We start from the raw sequence: 24,906 nt of genomic DNA, 5'->3' as shown, positions 1-24,906 counted from the left end.
CCCAGACTCATAGATACAGAAAACAGAACAGTGATTGCCATGGGAAAGGGGGTTGGAGGAGGAAGACAAAATGGGTAAAGGGCATCAAGAAGTACAAACTTCTAGTTATAAAATAAATAAGTTATGGGGATGTAAAGTACAGCAAGGGGAATATAGTCAATACTATTGTATTAATTTTGTATGATGACAGATAGTAACTAGAACTACTGTGGTAATAAAATCACAATGCATACAAACGTCTAATCACTATACTGTACACATGAAACTAATATAAAATTTCATGTCAATTATACTTCAATTTAAAAAATTCCCATACACATAAACCCATCTAAAGACTAGAATTCATGGAATAGCTATGAATAAAATGAAGCCCATGAAAAATAAAAAACTATAAGAAAAATCGGCCCCCCTTCCTCCAAAGATTCCTAAACAGTGGTGGTGAATATTCACTGACATACACTGTCAAGCCTAATACGCTTTTTAAACAAAAGCATACATTAATGTGGTTAATTATAGCTCAGTCTATGACCATGAAATAAAACAGAACTTACTGGCCTAAGGAGGGATTCAACCCAATGTTATGACATAATTAGTCTTTTATGTTCTGCCTACACTTCCTCTTGTCCATCCATCAAAGGTCTATGTGAGAAGCTTTAGGATAACACATTCTTCCAATCACAAGGGAGGGAACATGATGCAAGAAATCAATGGGCACATCCCGACTTATCCCTTCTCCTAGTGACAAATGCACCAAATAGGTAATAACAGAAGGTCATTGGGTATATGTACATATCCCCTCAGTTTCACCTACTATTTCTAAACTAACTATTCTTAACTATTTCTGCCAAGTAAACTTATTTTCTTTTGTGGAACTCAGTGAAACAATCACTTCCTGTCTCTCCGTGCTGTTTTAATCAGGTCCTATTTTAAGTGGGCCATCATGCTGCTTATTCTTTATTGCCACCACCCCAGATTCTTCTCTTCCCTGCTTTCTTCCCTGGGAAGCTGACTCCTGATAACTTTATCATCCCTGCTTTTTTACCAACTCTCTTCTGTTTGAGTTTGTTCAATGGGATGCACAAGCAGACAATCAAAGGATAAGAAAAGTGAGAGGTTTGGCTAATTCTTCCCTGCTCCCTCCAATAATGTGTCTCTTACAATAGCTGTATCCCTCTACAATTACAGCTTAAGCTATCACTGGGATCTGGTAACAGTTTTTCTCCCCTTGGCCTAAATCCAATAGATGGTAATGGCTTCTAACTACTAGTCTCTGCATACCTCAACATTCCTTTTTTTACTCCCTTAAGCCTATATATAACTCTATCTTGGTGATTCTATTACTACTGAGACCCTTTTTCAAAAATAATAAATAATAATAATAATAAAGAACCATAAAAAAGAGTCATAATAAAGAACAAAACAAATTCTGAACTGAAGAATACAATGAATGAAGTGAAAAATACAATACATCAACAGCAGAATGTATCAAACAGAAGAATCTGTGAAGTAGAAAACAAATCTTTGAAATTATTCAGTCAGAAAAGAAGAAAAAAAAAAGAATAGAAAAAAGTGAAGAAAACCTACGTAACAGAAACAATGAGAAACATAAACAATGAGATACCATCAAAGGAGCAATCTGAATTACTGGAGTCCCAGGAGAACAGAGACAAGGGGCCAGAAAGTTTTCTTTTTTTTTTTTTTTTTTTTTTTTTTAATTTTTTTTTTCAACGTTTTTATTTATTTTTGGGACAGAGAGAGACAGAGCATGAACGGGGGAGGGGCAGAGAGAGAGGGAGACACAGAATCGGAAACAGGCTCCAGGCTCTGAGCCATCAGCCCAGAGCCCGACGCGGGGCTCGAACTCCCGGACCGCGAGATCGTGACCTGGTTGAAGTCGGACGCTCAACCGACTGTGCCACCCAGGCGCCCCAGAAAGTTTTCTTAATGAAATAATGGCTGAGAATTTCCCAAATCTGTGGAGATTTTGACCACCCAAGTTCATAACCTTCATAGAACCTCCAGCAAATTCAACTTGAAAAGACCTTCTCCAAGACACATTATAATAAAACCATCAAAAATCTAAGACAAAGAGAGACTCTTGAAGCAACAAGAGAAAAAAGCTTCTGACCTACATAGGAGTCCTCATTATGCTATCAGTGGATTTCTCAGCAGAAAATTTAAAGCCAATACAAACTGGGATGGTATATTCAAAGTGCTGACAGAAGTAAACGGCCAACCAAGAATACTTTATCCAACAAAGCTGCCCTTCAGAAGTGAAGGAGAGATAAGGACGTCCCCAGATATACAAAAGTTGAGGGAATTCATTACTAGTAAACCTGCTTTACAACAAATGCTGAAACTGAAATAAAAGGATGCCAATTAGTAACATGAAAACATATGAAAATATACAACATACTGGTAAAGTAGTATATAATAAAATACTGTAATGTAGGTAATATTGTGTGTTAACCACTGAACTATAGTAAAAAAGTTAAAAGACAAAAGTATTAAAAATAACTATAGCCATAATAATTTGTTAATGAATACAATATAAAAAGAATTAAATTGTAACATCAAAAACCAAAAGTAGAGGGGAGTAAAAGGGTAGAGTTTTTGTATGCCATGAAAGTTAAGTTACTAACATAAAAATAGACTTCTATATCTCTAAGATGTTCTATGTAAGCCTTATGGTCACCATAAAGCAAAAACCTACAGTAGATACACAAAAGAAAAACAAGAGAGAATCACAGCTTACCACTATGGAAAACAATGAATTCACAGAGGAAGACACCAAGACAGAAACAAAGAAAGAAGGGAATTACAAAAGGGCCAGAAAACACTAACAAGGTAGAAATAAGTACTTACTCATCAAGTTACTCTGAATGTAAATGGACTAAATTCCCCATTCAAAGGGTGAAAAGTGGCTAAATGTATAAGAAACAAGACCCAACTCTACTCTGACCACAACAGACTCACTTCAGTTAAATATACATAAAGGCTCAAAGTGAAGGGATAAGAAAAGATATTCCATACAAATAGAAAACCAAAGAAAGCAGGCATAGCTATACTTATATCAGACAAAATAGACTTTAAATCAAAAACTGTAACAAGAGACCAATAAGATCATTATATAATAATAAAGATGTTAATTCATCAAGAGGATATAACAATTATAGATATAATGGCACCCAACATTGAGGCACTGGTATATATAAAGCAAATATTAACAGATCTGAAGGGAGAGGTATATAACAATATTATAATAGGGGATTTCCTCACTTATTATCAGGGAAATACAAATCAAAAACACAATGAGATACCATCTCACACCTGTCAGAATGGCTAAAATTAACAACACAGTAAACAACAGGTGTCGATGAGGATACAGAGAAAAGGGGACCTGTTGGTGGGAATGCAAACTGGTGCAGCCACTCTAGAGAACAGTATGGAGCTTCCTGAAGGAACTAAAAATAGAACTACCCTATGATCCAGCATTGCACCATTAGGTATGTACCCAAAGGATACAAACATGCTGGCTCAAAGGGGCACATGCACCCAATGTTTATAGCAGCATTATCAACAATAGCCAAACTATGGAGAGAGCCCAAATGTCCACCCTAGAATTTATTATGCTAAGGGAAGTAAGTCAATAAGAGAAAGACAAACACCATATGATTTCACTAATATGTGGAATTTAAGAAACAAAACAGATGAACATATGGGTGGCGTGAGAAGAGGACAGAGGGAAACAAACAAGAGACTCTTAATGACAGAGAACAAACTGAGAATTGATGGAGGGAGTGGGTGGGAGATGGGCTAGATGGGTGATGGGTATTAAGGAGGGCACTTGTTGTGATGAGCACTGGGTGCTGTATGTAAATGATGAATCACTGAATTCTACTCTTAAAACCAATTTTGCACTGTATGTCAACTAAAATATAAATTAAAAAATAATAGGGGACAGCAAAATCCCCATTTTTAATACTGGCTAGATAATCCAGAGGAAAATAATCAATAAAAAATGATGTACTTGAACTATACTTTAGACCAAATGGACCTAACAAACATATATAGGACCAGATGGTTTCACTGGTAATTCTACCAAACACTTAAAGAAAAATTAATGCCAGCCCTTCTCAAATCCTTCCCAAAAATGAAACCGGAGTGAACACTCCCAAACATATTTTACAAGGCCAGCATTACCCTGATACCAAAACCATACAAAGATACTACAAAAAATATATATCCCTGATGAATATGATGCAAAAATTGCCAACAAAATATTAGCAAACTGAATTCAAGAGCAAATTAGAAGAATCATATACCATCCTATCAAGTGTAGTCTAACCTTGCCTATTAAAGAAACTGAGGTTCATAGAAATGAAATGCCCACAATCACAGAAAATAGAGGAAAGATTCAGAATTACACTCCTGAGTTTCCAGAGTTCTCAGTCCCCATACTTTCCCCACTATTCCAGACTGTTCACTGAGAGATACATACAAATGTCTACCACATTGGTAGGAATATAAACTGGCATAGCTATTATGGACAATAATACAGAGGTTCCTAAAAATTAAAAATACAACTACTGGGGTGCCTGGGTGGCTCAGACACTTAAGCATCCAACTCGGCTCAGGTCATGATCTTGTGGTTCACAAGTTCGAGCCCCGCATCAGGCTCTGTACTGATAGCTCAGAGCCTGGAGCCTGCTTTGGATTCTGCATCTCCCTCTCTGTCTGCAACCCCCGCCCCCCCCCACTCACACTCTTTCTTTCTCAAAAATAAATAAACATTTAAAAATTTTTTAAAGTAAAAAAAGTGAAATGGCTTAAGCCCTTTATCCCATACTGAAAAAACTGAGTTTTATCAGACAGTTCCTGTGACCAGACACACATTAGGAAAGCAGATCAACCCTCAATGAAAAAGAAATCCCTAAACAATATAGACAATTTCAGTATATACAAATAAAATGCCTTTCCATTCCATAAAAATTAAAAGTAAAACAATACATAACATCTTTGATGAAAGTCAAGTCTCAAGTAGACCACATAAAAAGTGAAAGGAAACAATTTGACTTTTTAAATAAGGATGACCATCTAATCTACTCCAAATAAGCACCCCCTAAAAAATGGCTTGGCAATAAAACTTTGTCATACATTGTGAAAGGTATGACATATACATGCCAGTAATAGCACTTCATTTACTTTCATAGGAATAGATGTTCCCATAGTAACAAATTCAACTCAAGAATTCTTCTTTTAGTTCAATGTAGTATATTAACTTATACCGGCCAGTTTCACTTCTGGGTATGCCAAATGAAAAGCTTGCTAGTGCTATAGAAAGCATACTGTGCAACATGTGATTTTCCAAGTCAGGATGCCAAAAGGTGTCAAATTCAGTATCCCAACATCCTACCTCTAAAATAATTTCTAAAAATCAAATCTGTAAAAAAAAATATTTTAAATCTCATTTCTATGAAAGAACAAAATCTTGTTAACAGTTGCCCAAAAAAAGAGGGAGGAAAACCAATAACCACACACTTCTAATTAATCATCCTTTTTTTCATGCCTTATTATCATCTATTAACATTCCACTGTCTCCTCAAATTGTTACTTAATGCCCCACAGTTATCACTACTCAAAAACCCGAGGGGTTGGCTTTGACACAAATGGAACCACATTACAGGCATCATGAATAAACATCTGAGCCCAGTTAGTCAGTGCTTGTCATCATCGAAGGGCAGCCCCTTTTAGCCAAACCCTAGCCACTTTTCTGCAACAGGGGAATGTGAACCTAATGATACCAGATCACCCTGGTTTTCAAAAGAGGTTAGAAATCTTCATTTTTCTGTAAAAATATCCTAATTGCTAAATATTGGCTTTGTAAAAAAACTGATCCCAAAGCACATGCGTATAGCTGGATCCAGCTGGCTGGTCTCCAGTTTGCAAACGTCTGGCTCATCTAGAAACTCCTATCTTTACAACATCATTCTCAGTATCATCACAGGTCTGTGGTTAGAGAAGCCTGAGATGAACATGATTAGAAAGCATGGAGATTAGTGATGTCATGTTCACAGTGAATCACCATCGTCTGCCACTGCATCCTGAATGGACTTCTATGACAGCATCACCTTCTTTGTGTACACATCTGTCACCAGACTGAAAACTTCTTGTAGGCAAGCCCACACCCTTATTCATCTTAGTTTCCCCAGCACTTGGCACATGAAAATCACAAAATAAATATATTGGAATGAATGAGTCAGTGAATGAATAAATAAACACCAAATAATGCAATCTCTAATGTCAATAACCCCTAACTTTCCTTCTCCAACACAGAACTCAGTAAAAAGACTATTTCCAATGACATCACATTTCAAAACTGAGTTGCTCAATAGCTGAGTAGAAGAAATGGCTGCATATATCAGTGGTTAAATGAATTTGGGGGAGACGTTATGAATGTTCATTGAAGGATTAAAGTCAAGAAACAAATATTTTAAAAAGCTGATATGAGACAGAAAAAAGCTCAAGAGAGTAGGAGTAGGGAATGTAGAAGGAGCCCCCCTACTGTGTCTATGGGATAACAAAAGATTCATGTATGCATTGTAACCAGCTAGTCTCTAGTGGTGGTGGTGGTGTCGTTGTATAGTTGTCAGTGATGGTGTTGTTTCAACTACACTGGAAGCCACTTTATCTTCTACTAGATGCCTCTCTATAGGTGAAGTGGCAAGCGAAGATCTGGAGCAGATAGAGGATCACCTAGGGAAGTTGTGTGGTAAGAACAAAAAGGAAAGTTCATTCCATGCTCTTTCTGTGCAAATAGGAATGTTTTCAATCCAGGTTAAAAGGATGCCTGATGTTGAGTCCCTGTCATTTGTCAGCTAGCTGTTATTTTCACTTCTTTCTCTTTCTCTTCCACACACACACTATTGTATATGCCTTAAAGTCTAACATTTTTCTTCAATACAGTCCTTGGAGCACAAATCTATACTCTGTCTCTATGTACTTCAATTTATAGTGTTAGCTATAAAAACTATTTCTGAGTAACTTTTAGAGAACAACTCAGTGGGCACTTACAGCTTCATTATTACCAAACAAGTATAAACCATAAATAAGTTTTATACCACATGTGGAGCTTGGCAATTAACCACCGTAGACTTCATTTAACCACTGCAGAAGGCTTAAATTTTCTGAACCAATACTTGGGACTCTGGAGCTGACAACTGTGAATCATGTTCCAAGGATGATTTAAGAAAATGTTTGAAACAGGAACAGCTCAGGAAATTCATGATGCCAAAGTAATCAGGTGAGTGTACAAAGAAGAAAGTTTGAGGGCCTAATTCTAGGCATAAAACATAGAAACATACTTACCAAAATGGATGGTAGGGTTGCCTGAAGACTTGAACTTTGGGTGTTCCAAACTAGGTCTTCAGTTTCAGGAAGTAAAACCCCTCTCACTGAAGAAAGAACAATATAGAAAACATTTTTAGTTGAGACACTATTGTATTTGAGGTTCAGGGACAACTAAAAATAAGTTTAGATTTTATAGTTTAGATCTTGGCACAGCAGATAATGCAGACTTGCTTAGAAAATATCTGTTACTTTATTCAGAGAGTTTACTTATATTGAGAGGGGGAAACTGAAGGACTCCATAAAAATTTGCTTCTTGCTCTTTTTCCTGCTTCTATTCTTACTATGACCTACATCCTCACTTTACACATGCCTTATAGAACAAATAGTGTATGTCCTCCTGTGAGGGATAAGGAATTAATGATTTCTTTAGAGGCTTCCAGCACAAAAGGTAACATCTAAGGAAGGACCACACAAGAATGACCAGACGAGGTCATCATATGCATGTTCTAGACCACCAGTACTAGACATCTCAATGCCAAGACCCCCTGACTCCAAGGAATGTGACTTATGAAGAACACCTGGACCTGTCCTTGTTCTAGATGATTCCTGGATGCCTGAGAGGACAACATGTACACCAGACCACAACCCTCAGTAAAAACCCCAGACCCCAAAGACAAGACTCTCTCCTTTCCTTTTCCAACTCTCCCAGATACATCATCTATATCTGCATGCCCTCTCTCTCTCTCTCTCTACATTCATATATGTAGATATATATGAAGATATATATGAAGATATATATATATCTTCAATAATATATATATATCTTCAATAATATATATATATCTTCAAATATATATATATATGTGTATATATATATATATATATATATATATACACACATATATATATATATCTTCAATAACTCTGCTCGCTTCCTGCAGGCTTGCGTTTTATTTCTGTCCTGTGCATAGTCAAGGACCCTCTTGGCTTGTCCTGCAGGACCCTCTCTTGGCTGGTCTCCTCGAACCGAGCCTGCCTGCATCAATATTAACACAATCTATCTGAGTTACAAGACTCCAACATAAAATATTCTTCTCATTATTACATTTAAAACATTCCTATGTAATTTCTTTTTCTTTTTGCAAGCATTATTTACTCTTTTCAAGATTCCTGTGAAGATGTTTTTAAATTGATTTTTTTTCACTTTAATAAAAAAGTTAAGCTGAAATTCCAACTCATTTGGTTGATGCTAAGAATGGAGAAAATTATGCAAAATGATTTCCTTTTTGGCAGAAAGGACCTGTGAAAAGTGGGCTAGGACACCAGAGAGTTTATCATTATACCAATATTAAAGAGCAATAGAGGTAAGACAGTAGATTGCATAATTTAATTCAACAAAGGTTTACTGAAACCTTCTAGTTACACAGACTTTGATAAAGCTGAGACTATAAACATTAATAAAGCCAAGTTTCTCCTATGCAAGTATCCCCTATGTCAGAGAGATAAACACAAATTATACACTGAAGTGAGGGCATGTAATACTATGTATGGGATACAAAGAAGAAATTGATTTTGCCTGAAGGGGAGAGGGAATCTTTAAAAGCTAAAGAAAAAAAAAAGGATTGCCACAATTTGATCTGGTGTATGCACCAAAAATGGAGGCAGAATCTCTCTTTATTCACCTGTTACCACTGGCCTGACATAAAGGGATCAGTCAGAAGCCAAAAACCCTATTCGGTTTAAGTATTTCCCAAAACTCTTTTCAACTGTGTTTACAGTTGTCTTCTATGGGTCAAGGATGATATATCTTTAAAAAATGATGACCAAGTTACCTAGAAAGCTGCAGCCATTCAGAACTCTTAGTTGGCGTGACAATAGAAATAGATTTTAGGGATGAAATTTTGTACAACTGAAACATTCATCTAATGAAAGATCAAAGCACCTGAATTAGTTTGTACTGTATATCCTAAAGCGTTTGTTAAATTCTCTTAGAAATTCTCCGTTGTTGAACTCCTTTTTTAGGACATCTTCTAGGAGATATCTCTATTCCCAAGCTCCACATAAAAGGAAGACCTTGCTATGCTGGATTTAGTTTCCTACACAATCTCACTTGGCCTGCTGTATACCTTAATCTTCATGTCATTCTTCCACTACTTTCATCATTAACCTTGGTGTTTGTACCTTCTGTTCAGTTTAGGTTCTAATCTCCTTCAGGTCATGACCTCCTAGCGCTATCTTTCTTCTGATCCCAATATCCAGATTCCTGGGAACTTCTGCCTATTTGCTGTCCCCATAGGTAGTCTTCAACTAGTCTATACTAGCCTTGCCAAAAGGAATTCAGCAATTTCAGATTATAACAAGCCTCTTCTCTTTTCACTATTTTATCTAGCTCAGGTATTCCAACAAGATAGAATGATGAAAAAGGAGTGTATGAGAAAATAAGCCCAGGTACCTGCACTGCTCCAAAATGCAAAGGTTCCTTAGTGTTTTAGAACTGATAGCCTAATGTCACTATCATCTACAAAGACAGTTTCTCCACTTTAAAGTCCTGTATAGCCTATATGAAGCCCAAGCTACTTTATGACCCTGACCTAGCACACTGTCATATTAAGGAAACATCATTCTAGCAGCCAAAATAATTGAAAAACAATTTAAAGTTTTAGTTCAGCTCTCAAAAAATACCTTACTTAGGAAGAAGGAGTTATACATAGTAAAATTTTATTTAACCTTTTTTCTCTCTTTTCTCTGTCTTGTGTCTATTTGTGTTTGTTTATTTACACACACACGCACAAACACACACACACACACAGAGGCCTAGATGATAAATGCCTGAAAAGATACAGGATCTTTTCTCCTAAGAAAACGTAGGAATTGAAGAAGGTATAAAATGTATCATAGTTAGTATTGCCTATCATTCATGAATTTTCCTCTTTGGCAGCTGGTACTTCTATGCAATCACTTCAATAAAATATACTCCATGGACATTTTAAAAGCTAACTACTCTTGAGTGAAGAAATCATAAAGAAAGAAACATGAAGTAGCAAGTAATTTAACAGGACACCGTGTCCCTGATGAGTTAAACTGTTGCAATACTAGTTACCAGATTCTTAGCAAACTTTAGTATGAGATTAACTAGGCCACTCTTTAGCCTCTAAATCCAAAGTAGTCAACCTCACCCTGGTGATCCCAGATCCACCTATCGATTTCAGATCATAACTGGCTCTCTCCAGGTATCTAAATTCAAACTTAGTACTAAATTCTCTGGGATTCTCCCCATCACCCAGTATCAGTTCTTCTTTCACCAAGATCTTCCCTGAACTTTCCTGAGCTACTCTGTATCTTCTGCTCTCTGGCTTTTAAGTCGTCACACCAGTTGATTTGCCTGTAGAGAATTAATGTGTTGGTTGCTCGGGCAGCCCTATAACCTGTTTCAATTCACACTTACAGGTTCTATTTCTGTTTTTCTTGTATTTTCCTATTTCCCTAAACTATTTCTACATCTCATGCTCTTCTCTACTTTCTCCTCTCTTTGTGGCCTTTTGTCTACAAGTATTCCTAAGAGCTCCTGATTGGTCTCTCCAAAAGAGCTGTGTCTCATGCAGTCTATAGAATGCTCAGAACCACACATATTTAAGGAAATCAGTTTTCACCAGAGTATATTGGAAAAGAAGCGAAAGCTATACAAGGACTTTATGATGGATATCAACTCACCATTGATAAGCCGGAGGGAGTCAGGATCTGGATTCAAAGAGGAATTCCCCAACAAAAAATTCTGGTGCAGTGTCTCAGCAATATAATCTCTGAAGTTACTAATTGCATAAACAGCAGTGGGCTTATCATCCAGTCCCACAAGACCATGGTTTTCCACCTTGTTGGAATGAAGGCTAATTAGGTCCCAGGTGGTATTGCCGATGGCCTCACCATTGAAGGTCACTGCATAGTGAACATCTAAACCACTATGGATTAAAAGAGAGAACAGATTAGGCCCTGCTATGGAAGCACAAAGAAAGGAGCTTTGAACCCATGGAGAACAAATATTACACCTGGGTGTGGGGAGGGGCTCATAAGGCATGGATTCCACCACCATTCGCTGCAGACAATGTGACAGGTATTTCACATGCTTTATCTCATTTAATTTTCATAATAACCCTATAAAGTCTTTATTATCTTCAGGTTATTATTGAAGAAACTGAGCTTTAAAGAAGTCAGAAGATTTGCCCAAAATTTTGCAACATGTAAGTCAAGATTCAAACACATATCTGCTTGACTCCAGCACCTGCATTCTGAACTACTATGCTCCACTCTCAGTAGCTTTTATTAAACTATTATGCAAAAAAGTCATTAGGAACTTTGCTCTAGTCATCACTCTGGCTTCCAGCCGGTCTATGAGATACGGCCATCAGAAGCAGTACCCATCAAGTCACATCAAGATCCTTCCACAGGAAAGGAGAACACTACCTTCTTGAAGATAAACCACTCAAGATAGACATGAGATGAAAACAATTTCCCTCCTTCAGACATTCTAATAGGAGGAATATGACTCCCAAACCAAAGCATACAAATAATTTAAGCACTCCCTCCTCTGAACTTACTTATAAATTATTATATATTCTTTGATTACAGCCTTTATGGTTGTGTAAAAAGATTTTGTTTAAAGTGACTGCCTTTCAGTCTGCCTTTGAGTGTCTATCCCCAGTGTTCAGCATGGTACCTTCAGGGCACCCAGTGCCTACTAAATAAATAGAAATCTAAACTTGTCTGAATATAAAAAGAAAACTACAGTCTAATAAAGGTATACACATATCTAAACAAAAAGTATCAACATAATGAGACTGATCTCATGGATTCTAGAAAAAGAGATTAGTCAACTAATTTATTTCACTATTTAGTGGAAATCTTCTGACCAATGTATTATGGCTTCCTTGTAAAAGTAGATCCTTAGATTGGAGAGAGCCACAAAAAGCTAGCATGGCTTGATGATACTGGCCATTAAGATCATCCAACTTCCTTTCTCTTATTTCAAGCTTGCAAAAAGACCTTTGATTATAACTCCCTACAGATTTTCCTATGGGTAAAGAATGCATGAGCCAGACAATGCAACAACTGGTCACTTGGCAAATCTCTTGCTTTAAATCAATCAATTGGCATCCTAGAGAGTGCATCATATCTTATGATTTGGTAAGCACGAATTGGTCTTAAGAGACCTGTTCTTCCTGGGAGTACAGGCAGTTTTGGACCTGTCCTAGGCCTGCTTCCTGCAGATCCACATCCTGGACTACAGGGGACACGATGAAAGTGACCTCCCTCACCAGCCATACAAATAATCAGGTTTGTAATGATGTTTTTATCTTACTCTGAGTAACTTCCATAAGATTTTCTTCCTAGATCTGATAAGCTATCACTTCTAATGGGATGGTTTAAGGTGCTTTCAAGTGGTAACTGAGGATTTTGACATCCTGATGCTCTACAAAGTAGTAAGACATCAGCTTGTTATCTAGAGCTTCCTTCAGTCTCTTAATTTTTCATGTCAGAATATGTTGATTTATGGGTAATTCCTGACCCTCTTTTGTAAAGTGTATTTCAGTAAAATACACTAAAATAACCAAATGATGGCACTGAGGTAGAATAAAATAGTAAGAGGGACACCTACTGGTCAGAATTCACCACACAGTATGTGTTCCAAGCATCTAGCATAATGCTTGACTCATAGTAGTTCAATAAATACTTTTGAAAATTATGAAAGAACAAATGGTCAATTTTATTCACTAATGCAGGCAGATAAGACAACTAATTTGTGCCACTTAAATAACAGTATGATATTCCTGACTTGATCCAAAGAATTTTAGTCTCTACATTTTTCACATTAAAGAGCATGCATTATCTTCATACATCTCTGTCTTCTGAGTAATCATTTTAGAGATATTACTTCACAGCCACAACCATACCCCTGAGGATATGCCTGCTCTTCCCAAACTCTATGGGATGGACCATGACTACATCTCCAGAAAGGTGAGGTTCTTGGGGTCTCTGCAAAACCAATTTCATGTTAAGACAGAAACCAGTGATAAGGGAAAAAATGGAGGAAAAAAAACTGATTTCATTCCTATGCTATGCAGAAAACCAGACAAGGAGAATCACTGGGAGTCTACCATGTGCCTTGCATGACTTTTAAATATCACACGGAGAAGATCAAGAGAAATGTTCTTGGATCAAGAAATCTGTGTAGTCTGTATTAGATTACAGGTTTTACTCTTTATTGACAAAATATAATTTGTCTCCCAAAATTTGCCTTGGATATCTAAAAATAATACTTCCGTTACAGTCTACGTTATCCAGTGAGGAGAAATTCATTAAAGAAGATAAAGTGCCTCAGAGATATGCTACAATTCTTTACCATGGTTTTGTACTAGAAAAAGAACTCAAAGAAATGCTTAAGGAATCAGGAAACCTTCTATCTCAGAGCTGAGACTGTCATTAGGAGCCAAAACAGACTGAGTTCTGGCATGGTAAATGTAGTAAAGAGACATCTTAGGATGAAGGACAGAATAAAAGAAAGCCCAGAGGCCAAGGAAGTACATAAGAGGCAGCAAGCACATTGAAAGACAAAACATGATCTGACTGAAGAAAGCAGGGCTGGTTCTCCACACTCAGCACCTCTGAGTTAATCAGCCACCACTGTATCATCATCTTTCATCTTCTGAACTAGACTGAAACAGCTGCTATATAGAGAAAGGTTCTCCAGAAACGTCAATCATGTGGAGGTGAAATTTACCCTTTCTTACTCTCTTACCTCAAATGCCCTGATTGGCTGTTTAACATGCACAGATTTTAAAGAGACAAAATAAAAATATTACCTCTCATTAACATCCACCAAAATAAACATATTTCAGAGAAACTCAGACATCTTTTATAAAATTTCTTCTATTACAAAGAAGGAACACACTTACAAAGCCTGGAGCTGAAATTTTGAAGTATACCAAGCAGATATATTATTGATTCACTTCAAATGAGTAACCTACTAACTTAAAATAATATGTGAACCTTGAGACAGGTACAAAGCAAATAGAAAATTTCGTATGCATATAAATGCTTATGGAATAAGAGAAAGAGAGAGGTTATATATTATATAAATGGACTATTTCTGTGCCACACATTCATTTATACACAGGTCAGGACACAAGTATACCAAAAAGTTATGAATAAATTCCATCAACTGGCTAATATCTGACAATACCGAACAATTTTGGAAACTCTACCTAGATTAACAATTCTATCATAAAATCTAATGGCTTCATATTGTTATCTCTGTCCCTATAGAGGACATAGCACTCAGTAACTGGATACCATTCTTTTGGTCATAGGATTAACATGAGAGTTTGGGTTGTTTTCATATTCTAATCATGCCAAGAGGGCAACAATCAAACAATCAAGCCCTCTGGTTGAGAACTTGCCATCAACACATTACCTATAATACATACACACAAAACAGTTTACACATACTAACAGTATAGAAATCAAAATTCTGATTACCTTGGTCAAAATATCTGATACCTCCTAGTCATATAACTTATGGCAAATCAGTTTGTCTGCCTTGGGCAAAATATCCCCACCTCCAGAAGGAGAATAAATAATAGTTCTCATTTTCACTATCTCACAGGGATATTGAGAAAATAAAATGAAAAAAAAAAAAAGAGGCAGTACTTCGACATATCTCTTTTCATTTGATTGTGTATTCCTAGAGGATATAAACCAAGAATTATCATTTTTGTAGGCACGGGAATTGTCCAATTTCTAGGTACTTACTAAACACTTGTTTAAATAATATAAATGAAAATGAGGACGTCAGGAGGAGTTAAGATGGTGGAGAAGTAGGGGGACTGGGATTTCCCTTGTCCCTCAAACACAGCTGTATTGAGGTCAGAACACTTAGAATACCCAGGAATACAGTCTGCAGAGTGACAGAGAAGTCTCCACAGGTGGATGGAGACAGCTTGGTGAGACACAGGTGGATGTTTACAAATTGGTAGAGATAAAGTGCTGGGCCCCATAGGCACGGAGAGGAGGGGAACCCTTCCGTGGAGAGACAAAAGGAAGAGAAATAGAGGCTGTGAAAGTGTGGTATTATATTTGGAAAAGAGAAACAGCTCTCTGAACCACAGACTGGGGAAGAAGAAATCAGGAGTTTGTACTTTGCAGTTTCTACTTTGCAAACAGCCTTAGGATTTGAAGACCGGGGTTTTCAGGGGTGCCAGACTTTCTCCAGACTGGAGTCCATGCCCTGTGTGTGCACCTGGTGGGGAGAGACCCGGCCCAGGGTACAGAATTGACCTCAGGGGTGCACTGGGAGACCACAGTCCCTTCCCTAGAGTACTGTGGGAAAAAGGTTTAATGCTCCCCCCCCCCCCCGCCCCAAAAGACCCTGCAGGCACCAGCCAGAGGCCCTTTGTGGACTGGGTCGAGTGGTGCTACCCCAGAAACAGGTCTAAGCAGTGAGGGATCCTTTAAGACATCGGGTTTTGAATACCAGCCAAGCGCTTAGGTGTGGAAGACTGTGGGGCAGGACAAACAGCATGGTTTGAGATACCCAGTGCAAAGAGGAGAGATTGAGGAGTTGCCATTTTTCTCCCCATCACCTACATGATGGGGCTTCAGAGAACAGCACAGCACCCCCAGTGGAGGCAAAACACACTTACACCAAATCCCGCCTCTCCGTGCCTGGTGACTGCATATCTAAAGGAGCAGAACTGACACTGAGTGAACCACCAGGCATCTCCTCCAGACCAGCACAGTCACTGGTCTCAGGCACCAACAGACAAGTGTAGTGTTTTTGTCTGTTAGGCTGGGTTTGTTTTTTTTAATGTTTTTTTTTTCTTTTTCTCTTTTCTTTCCTTCTCTTTCTCCCCTTTTTCCCCCTTCTACCCTCTTTTTTTTTCTTCCCTTTGGAATCAAGCTCATCGTTTCTGATTGGATTTTTTGTCAATTCATCTCTCTCTCTCTCTCTCTCTCTCTCTCTCTCTCTATATATATATATATATATATATATATATATATATATATCTTTTCTTTCTTTCTTTCCTTTTCTGCTCTGGTTGTCTGTTTAATCAGGCATTTTTACTCTATTCTTTTTATACCTTTTCTGTATCTCCTTCTTCTTTATTTTCCTCTCTCTCTCTCTCTCTCTCTCTCTCTCTGAATTAAGCCTTATAGTTTCTTTGATTCTCTGCCTGGTATTTTTTTTTTCACCCCTTTCATCTCTTTCTTTGTATGAGATAAATTTCCCCCCACACCTTTTTCCTTTTTTCCAGGATTACTTCATATGGGATAAGGTACCCCCCCTCCACACACACACCTTTTTCACTTTTTCCAGGGTTATTTCAACAAACAAATCAACAATTCACCACTACGTGCAGTGGGATAGAGAGCCAAAGACTCAACAACAGAGTGCATGCAACACACTCCAAAAACACTGCCTAGAGTACCAGGCCCTGGACAGTGTATAACGCTTTTTAATATACTAGTATTCACAGGTATAGGACACATAACAAGCTATTAAAACACGTAAAAGACAGACACCTAGCCAAAATGAGGAAATGGAAGAATTCTCAAAAAAAAAAAAAAAAATTCCAGGAAGAAATGACAGCCAGAGAATCGCTCAAAACAGATAAAAACAACATATCTGAATAAGAATTTAGAATAACAGTCATAGGATAGTAGCTGGGTTTGAAAAAAAAACCATAGAAGACAACAGAGAATCCATTGCTGCAGAGATCAAAGACCTAAGAAATAGCCACAATGAATTAAAAAATGCTGCCATTGAGATAGAAAATAAACTAGATGCAGTGACAGCAAGGATGGAAGAAGCAGAGAAGAGAATAGGTGAAACAGAAGATAAAATTTTGGAAAATGATGAAGCTGAAAACAGAGGGACAGGAAATTACTAGACCATGAGGGGAGAATTAGAGACCTTAGTGATTCAACGTTTATTTATTTTTGGGACAGAGAGAGACAGAGCATGAACGGGGGAGGGGCAGAGAGAGAGGGAGACACAGAATCGGAAACAGGCTCCAGGCTCTGAGCCATCAGCCCAGAGCCCGACGCGGGGCTCGAACTCACGGACCACGAGATCATGACCTGGCTGAAGTCGGATGCTTAACCGACTACGCCACCCAGGCGCCCCGAGACCTTAGTGATTCAATGAAACAAAATAATATACATTTCATAGGAGTTCCAGAAGAAGAAGAGAGAGAAAGGGGCAGAAGGTTTATTTGAACAAATTATATATGAGGACTTGCCTAATCTGGGGAAGGAAACAGACATCCAAGTCCAGGAGGCACACAAAGAACCCCCTTCAAAATCAACAACAGGTCAACACCATAATAACATATCATAGTGAAACTGGCAAGATACATAGATAAAGAGAGAATTCTGAAAGCATCTAGGGACTAAAGGTCCTTAACCTCTAAGGGTAGACACATAAGTTTAGTAGCAGACCTGTCCATTGAAACTTGGCAGGCCAGAAGAGAGTGGCAGGAAATATTCAATGTGCTGAATAGGAAAAGTGTGCAGCCAAGAATCCTTTATCCAGCAAGGCTGTCATTCAGAATAGAAGGAGAGATAAAGATCTTCCCAAACAAAACTGAAGGACCTCATGACCACTAAACCAGCCCTGCAGGAGATCCTAAGGGGGACTCTGTGAGTGGAAAGCAGCAAAGACTACAAAGGACCCAAGACATCACTGCAAGCACAAAACGTACATATAACACAATAATTCTAAATGAGGAAGTCAGAATGCTCTTTTCAAATATTAAATATTACAATGAAGGAGTATTACTGTATGTCTAAACATGTCCATAATTAACCTATAAATGTGCTTCATAAATTTTCTATTATACTTATCAATATTGCAAGAGAAAATTAGTTTTTTAAATGTTTATTTATTTTTGATAGAGAAGGCAGGAACAGGGGAGATGCAGAGAGAAAGAGGGACAGAGGATCCAAAGTGGGCTCTGCACTGAAAGCAGAGAGCCAGATGCAGGGCTTGAACTTATGAACTGTGAAACCATGACCTGAGCCAAAGTTAGCCACTCAACCGACTGAGCCACCCAGGCACCCTGAGAAAATGAGTTTTAAATAAATTTGAGCCCAAAGGCAAAAAGAATGACAAGCAACTACCACAAAGAGTATTGACTATGTTTTTATATTATGCTTTTTCTAAGAAATTCTAGAGTGGATTTTGTTTTGCAAATGAACTATTGTAGAGATGATCTTTCTCCCATTCATTTGCCACTTAAAGTGACACTTGATTATGTTACTGAATGACAGTATACTTGAAAGTGCTTACATTAATGGCAGTTTTTATTCCTATTTTAATTAAGTATAGCTCAACATTTAAAGCACTTGAGAGTCAACAGTGTATGGAGGGTTATATAAACTATATCCTGCGAGCTAAATCCAGCCCAGTGTCCATGAGTTAATGAATTTTCTTTTTTAAATAGTTTAAAAAAATCAAAGCAAGAATATTTTGTGACATGTGAAAATTATGTGAACTTCAGATTTCAGTTTCCATAAACTAAGTTTTACTGGAATATAGGCACACTCATTCATTGTCAGTGTACTATCGATATCTACATTCATCTGATGGCTGAGTTAAGCAGTTGCAACAGAGAACATATAGCCTGAAAAGCTTAAAATATTTACTACCCGACCCTTAAGTGAAAAAGTTTGCCAACCTCTGATCTGTAAGGAGATGGAAACTGATACTGACACTAATATTGGAATATTGGACACTAATATTGGAAGTTATTCCACACTGAAAATACAACATACCATATTTTCTAAACTGCCTTTCAACCAGTGAACAGTATAAAAAGTGCCAAAAAGTACTCTACCTGCCATTTTCCTTGGGGGACCTGAAAATAAAAATTCAAAGTGTTAAGTAGAGTTTGAGACAGTTATAATTGTCACATCATTCATCAAAGTGCAAGTTCTTAATATATTTCCTCTAAAATGTTTCCTTAAATCAAAATGCTTATATAGTATCAGATGCTGACAAATGTCTGTAGATTGAAGGAAGTGAACAAAGGCAGAGAGAAGATTCTATTTTAAAAATAATATTTACTGTCTTTAAACTTACTTTTTAAACCACTCATAAGGTTTTCTCTTTCTAAATAAGCATTTTTTTTTTTTAGTAGATCAGCAGAGGACCCCAGTTGTTGGCATTAACAAAATTAGGAAACTTTTTTTTTGGTAGATAATGAGTTTTGTAGTTTAAAATCAATGAAAAGAAAATAAGGTGTTATACAGAAAAGGGCTTAAGGGATTGGGAAAGGTCAGGACTGACTAAACTACAGGATATTGCATAGCCTTTAAAATTCATTAATTTTATATAACAGACACTTAACAGAACTTCCCATGTGGCAGAAAACTGTGCTAAGTGTTTTACAAAAATTAATTCATTTAATCCTTAAGATTATTAAGAGCCATTAGAATCCCCATTTTACAGGTAAAGAAACTGAGGAACAAAGAAGCTACATAATTTACCCAAAGTATTTCTAAAGTTTTTTTAATAAAGCAGAATTAATAGTAAATTTTTTTATACAAATAAGACATTAAAACTTGGTAATTTATCTAAAATCATCAATTTTTGGCCAGGAGTGCCAAAAGCAGGATTTGAACCCAGGGAATTTGGCTGCAAGGTCATGTTGCCTTTTAGGTCACATGAGAGGGGTCTTCAAAGGCCTCACATCCTTAGGTTCTCACAGAGGCTTTGGTCACAACTGGAGGAAGTATTCTGTGAAAAGTGAGAAGGCTGAACTGGGGAGACTGGTCATGGTCCTCTCCCTTGCACAGACAACTACCTGAGTATCTTTGGGTAAATTACTGAAATTTCCTGTGCTCTGGAGTGCTTATTAGAAACAATGAAGAGTAATAATAACTATCTCATAGCATGGCTATTGGGAATAAATGAGTTAATATAGATATGAAGCCTGGCACACTGTAAATGCCACATACATGCTTGCTGTTATTGCTAGTAAACACAGAAGTCGTGACAAGAGAGGGTGCCAAGTTTAAGATGTTGGCACTATTAATTATGCTGTGAGGTTACACAGTACCCCTACTCATGATCCCCTACATCCAAGAGCTGGGCCACAACTATCCTCCAAATGCCCCAAACCCTAAGAATACGGAGTCTAGCATGGGGGATAAGAGAAAGAGCTAAAAAAGGTATTACATTGAAATAAAGAGTGCTACTGAACATGTACATTTTTAGAGTCTGCTTACCTAAAGTCAAGTACACGGATGTCCTTATAGCCTGGTAACCCAGTAAATGCATTTTCAACCTGTTAAAAATAAAAATAAAATTTATAGCTATGTAGAAATGTGAAAAGGTACATATAAAATACTGCTTTAAGAGCTGACTATAAAGTGCACTGTTTATAACTGGTGGAAGCTTGTACATGTATACAGATACACAGTGGACAGAATGTTATGTAAGAAAACTATACTAATTAACCTTGTTAGAAAATAGTTTTTAAAATTTTCTTTTTTTGAACGTTTATTTATTTTTGGGACAGAGAGAGACAGAGCATGAACGGGGGAGGGGCAGAGAGAGGGAGACGCAGAATCGGAAACAGGCTCCAGGCTCTGAGCCATCAGCCCAGAGCCTGACGCGGGGCTCGAACTCACGGACCGCGAGATCGTGACCTGGCTGAAGTCGGACGCTTAACTGACTGCGCCACCCAGGCGCCCCTGTTAGAAAATAGTTTTTAACACAACACTGCCACATTTTTCTTTCACATTAAGGTTTTGATATGCTTTAATATTAATTTCTTTCCAAACTGTGAAAAGCAACTTCTTATTGGCAAAACACTGCTTTTTCCCTTGTGGGATGAAATGCAGATAACAGCATTAGTTTCCCCCCCAAAAAAGCTACAATAGCATTTTTAAAGGTAAGTGTTTGGATTAGAAATCTGGTGCAGCATACACACTCATAAACAGTGAAGTATTCGTTTTCTTTCAGTGTAAAGTTTCTGAAGGCATCTGTTTCCTGTTCCTACAACACGAGGGAACTGTGAACACAATCAAAATTAGAAAATAGTCTACAAGCTGAAGCTCAGTCCCCAGAAGAGAGGCCCTATTGATTGGGTGTCATGATGTAGGTTACAAAGCAGTGACCAGGTAACTTAATTGGTCAAAAGCTCAACTTATGAGCATCACATTGACAGGAAGCAAGTAGATATTTAAGATCCAGCCATGTAAAGCAATATAAGCTTAGTGAATAGAGGGTTGGAAAGAATGCTAACTGAACTAAAAATCTAAAAATAGTCAGGTCATGCATAAATATGTATTTTAACAACATTGAGCATTTAACCCAGATTTCAGAAGGTGACACTCTCACCAGAAAAGTCACAATGCAACCAACACCAGAACAAAGGAAGGAAGTCATTAATGGATTCTGGAGACATCTCTCTCTGGGCATTTGGTTTTAAAGCCAAGTCTTGATAAAATTGGGAGAATGGGATTTTTTTAAAAATCATGGTTCACCGAAGACCTTAACACCTTAAGGATAAAGAATCCAAACCCATGTAACTCTTTGGCTATCATAATTTGCCTTGTTTTATTCTCTTAGAGGAAAGACAGAAGTGCCATAATTCTTGTGGGATAAAAGTAGAGATGGAATCCGCAGGATAGGAATTCGGAAATGAGTCAGTCTCAACTGTTTCTGCTGGCAAAGTAAGTGCCTTATTTTATAGAACTAATCCTGCCCTGCCCACCAACCATATCAGTTTTCATAAGATTAAAACGAATGCACCTGAAAGTACTCCATTAACTGAAAAATGCAATACAACTGTATGTTATTATTATCACTAGGCCCATCTCATTTGGGGCTTTGCCATCTCTTGAGTCTAACCACATACAGGTATTCTAATTCATCACATCTGGTTAGCTACCATACAGGTGTCCAGTTGAATCAGTGCACTTTATTAACATCAAGATTAATAATGGGTACAGCCTACTGAATGACTTCTATGTGCCTGGTGCTTTGCAAAAGCACTTCTTGCAATAATGCCAAGAGATACCTATTTTCCCAGTTTTATAGATGAGAAAATGGAGATATCAACTAACTTACCCAGGGCCGTGCATTTGGTTATGTGACTAAATCAGAATTTATTCAACCCCAAATCTTTCTAACACCAAAGCCCGTATTCTTCCCAATGAATTTCATGCTTTCTCCTCTTCTTCTTCTCCCTGCTTCATGATAAGGATGTTACAGAATTGGGACCAGGACTGGGAAAACTGTGAAGCTCACTTTAACTTCTCAGCTGAATTAAAATTAAGGGGAATGTACATGGTATAAAGGAACACTTTGAAGGGAAGGAGGAGATCTGATTTTCTCTTCTATTCCTAGAGGTTGAAATGACCATCAACAATTTACTCAGCCTCCTGAGCCTCATGTGTAAAATGGAGATGTTTACTCTCATGGTTGCTGTTAGCCAACAGACCAAGCAGCTTGCAGAACATAAGGCACAATGCAAGGACACTGTGTTGATGCTGTGGCTCTCTTCAGGTATCTATGCTCCCAAGCCTATCGTGCTGACCTTTTTCTCTCTGATGTCATACTTGATGTCATCCCACGCTTATCTTACTCTTCTCATTTAAAAAAAGCAATTGCTCCTGAACCTCAATCCTCTTTAAGCAGGCTTTCTTTTTCCTTGTATGTCTTCCCGTGTTATTACCCAGGAAATAGTATTAAAGGAGCAATCCCTGTGACTGTGTCCTAAAGGTAGAGAGCTAGAGGGGCCCCCTCAATTTGCAGTAAACAAAGTGGCAGAACCTTTCAGACACACAACCTCTGACTCTGCTGTTTTACACAAAGAAGTGGCTGTTGGTAGACATTTCATTGCAGGTAAGGGGATGGGGCTATACAGATTGGCCAGGGAAGAAACCATTTCATCGTAGGCCTAGACCATTCATCACCCCCCAGATCACCTCAAACCAAGAGCTATCTACCTCATAAAGTCTCTGTTGGAGATGTTTTTCAAAATGTTTATTAGACTTCCTATAAATATTCAGTCATACAGTGCAATTGTTTATCTAAACACTCAGGCTTCTTAAGGTTCTTTACTCCAAGAGCAGAGAGAACCAGAGAGCTGATCCAAGACACTATCTGATGCCAGGTGGCCACTAGCCTGACTGACATTTCTTCCACATACCATACAGCCTTGCAACTTGGCCACACAGCTAGGAAAATTAATTGTCTGGCTTACACTCTCCATGTCTGATGGCTACAATGATGCTGTTTGGCTGAGAGATGCATATTTCTTTTTCTCATCTAGACACAGTGTCTAGGGAAGGAAATGAGTCCAAGGTAATGGAATTGGAAAACTTGGGCAAGGAGAGCCCCATCAAGAGGGAATGGAAAAGAAATAAACAGGAAGGAATGATGTGCCCTGTCAATGGACAGAGAGGGGAGATGGGCACTGAATGCCTCACCACACAAGAGAAAATCTACACAAGAAGGGGGCCAAGTATCGATCATTTTTAACTGAAAAAATCTTGAGTTCAAGTCCTATATAGAATTCTTCCAGAAAGTAAAGTTGCAGGATAGTCTAATGTATGATTCTTTAAAGACCTTTTTAAAAATACCTCCAACCAAGGTGCCTGGGTGGCTCAGTGGGTTAAAGGTTCAACTTCAGCACAGGTCATGATCTCACAGTTCGTGGGTTCAAGCCCCACATCAGGCTCTCTGCTGTCAGCACGGAGCCCACTTGGGATCCTCTGTCCCCCCTCACTCTGTCTCTCCCCCACTCATGCTCTCTCTGTCTCTCCAAAATAAATAAACATTTAAAAAAAATAAAAAGTAAATAAATATACCTCCAACCAAGGAACAGAGATAGGAAAATTTACTTTTCAGTGGATACTGTTTTGTCCTTTTGGACTAGGTACTGTATACTACCCATGTGTTAACTGCCTCAAATTTTTTAATTTAGAAAAAGAATATTAAATATGAAATTAAAAGAAATTAAATTTAATGTTCCTTCAAGAAAAACAATACAATCCATGTAGTTTCTCAAAGATACGCATTTCTCCAAATACTGTCAAGTTAAAACCATGCCACAGAACACACTCTTCTTTGGCTGTGCAGCAAAAGTTTGGAAATAGTATTTATTTGTTAGCAGATGGCAAAGGTGTGAAAGGTTTTGCTTCAATTAAATAACTCATCTACCTTTCTGTGATCTTTTTACAGAATTTTCTGAAGAAGTGGCTAAGTTACAGCCCTCTGTACCAAGTAGAAGAGTTTGATTCCTTAACCCACCTTTAACCAGTCTTGTGAATATGGGAAATTTACAATCCCAGCAAAATTTCTTGTTGAAAGGAAGGAAGGAAGGAAGGAAGGAAGGAAGGAAGGAAGGAAGGAAGGAAGGAAGGAAGGGAAAGAAAGAAAGAAAGAAAGAAAGAAAGAAAGAAAGAAAGAAAGAAAGAAAGAAAGAAAGAAAGAGAAAGAAGGAAAGAAAGAAAGAAAGAAAGAAAGAAAGAAAGAAAGAAAGAAAGAAA

At 37.7% G+C, this 24,906-nt stretch overlaps 1 protein-coding gene and 1 long non-coding RNA gene across 6 annotated transcripts in view; both read right to left on the bottom strand.

Moving 5' to 3' along the window:
* IMPG2 (interphotoreceptor matrix proteoglycan 2) overlaps positions 1-24,906 on the bottom strand; it is an 85,416-nt gene that overhangs the window by 28,810 nt on the left and 31,700 nt on the right. For all 5 annotated transcript variants that reach the window (XM_086675558.1, XM_086675557.1, XM_025913513.2 and 2 more), the window contains 4 exons: positions 20,632-20,690; positions 19,239-19,259; positions 11,062-11,306; positions 7,369-7,454 (listed from right to left, as the gene is read on the bottom strand). In XM_086675558.1, the coding sequence (XP_086531684.1) occupies positions 7,369-7,454; positions 11,062-11,306; positions 19,239-19,259; positions 20,632-20,690 (411 nt within the window). The remainder of the gene's footprint in view (positions 1-7,368; positions 7,455-11,061; positions 11,307-19,238; positions 19,260-20,631; positions 20,691-24,906) is intronic.
* LOC147577490 (uncharacterized) lies at positions 16,341-19,232 on the bottom strand. Its single transcript, XR_015240342.1, has 2 exons — positions 17,533-19,232; positions 16,341-17,314 (listed from the first exon to the last, which is right to left on the bottom strand). It is a non-coding gene; the product is annotated as an uncharacterized LOC147577490 (long non-coding RNA).

Source organism: Puma concolor, chromosome C2 (genome assembly GCF_028749965.1).
Source record: "Puma concolor isolate L17-30 chromosome C2, mPumCon1.1.hap2, whole genome shotgun sequence".
NCBI classification, from domain to species: domain Eukaryota; kingdom Metazoa; phylum Chordata; class Mammalia; order Carnivora; family Felidae; genus Puma; species Puma concolor.
This window is presented reverse-complemented; position numbering and strand designations above follow the sequence as displayed.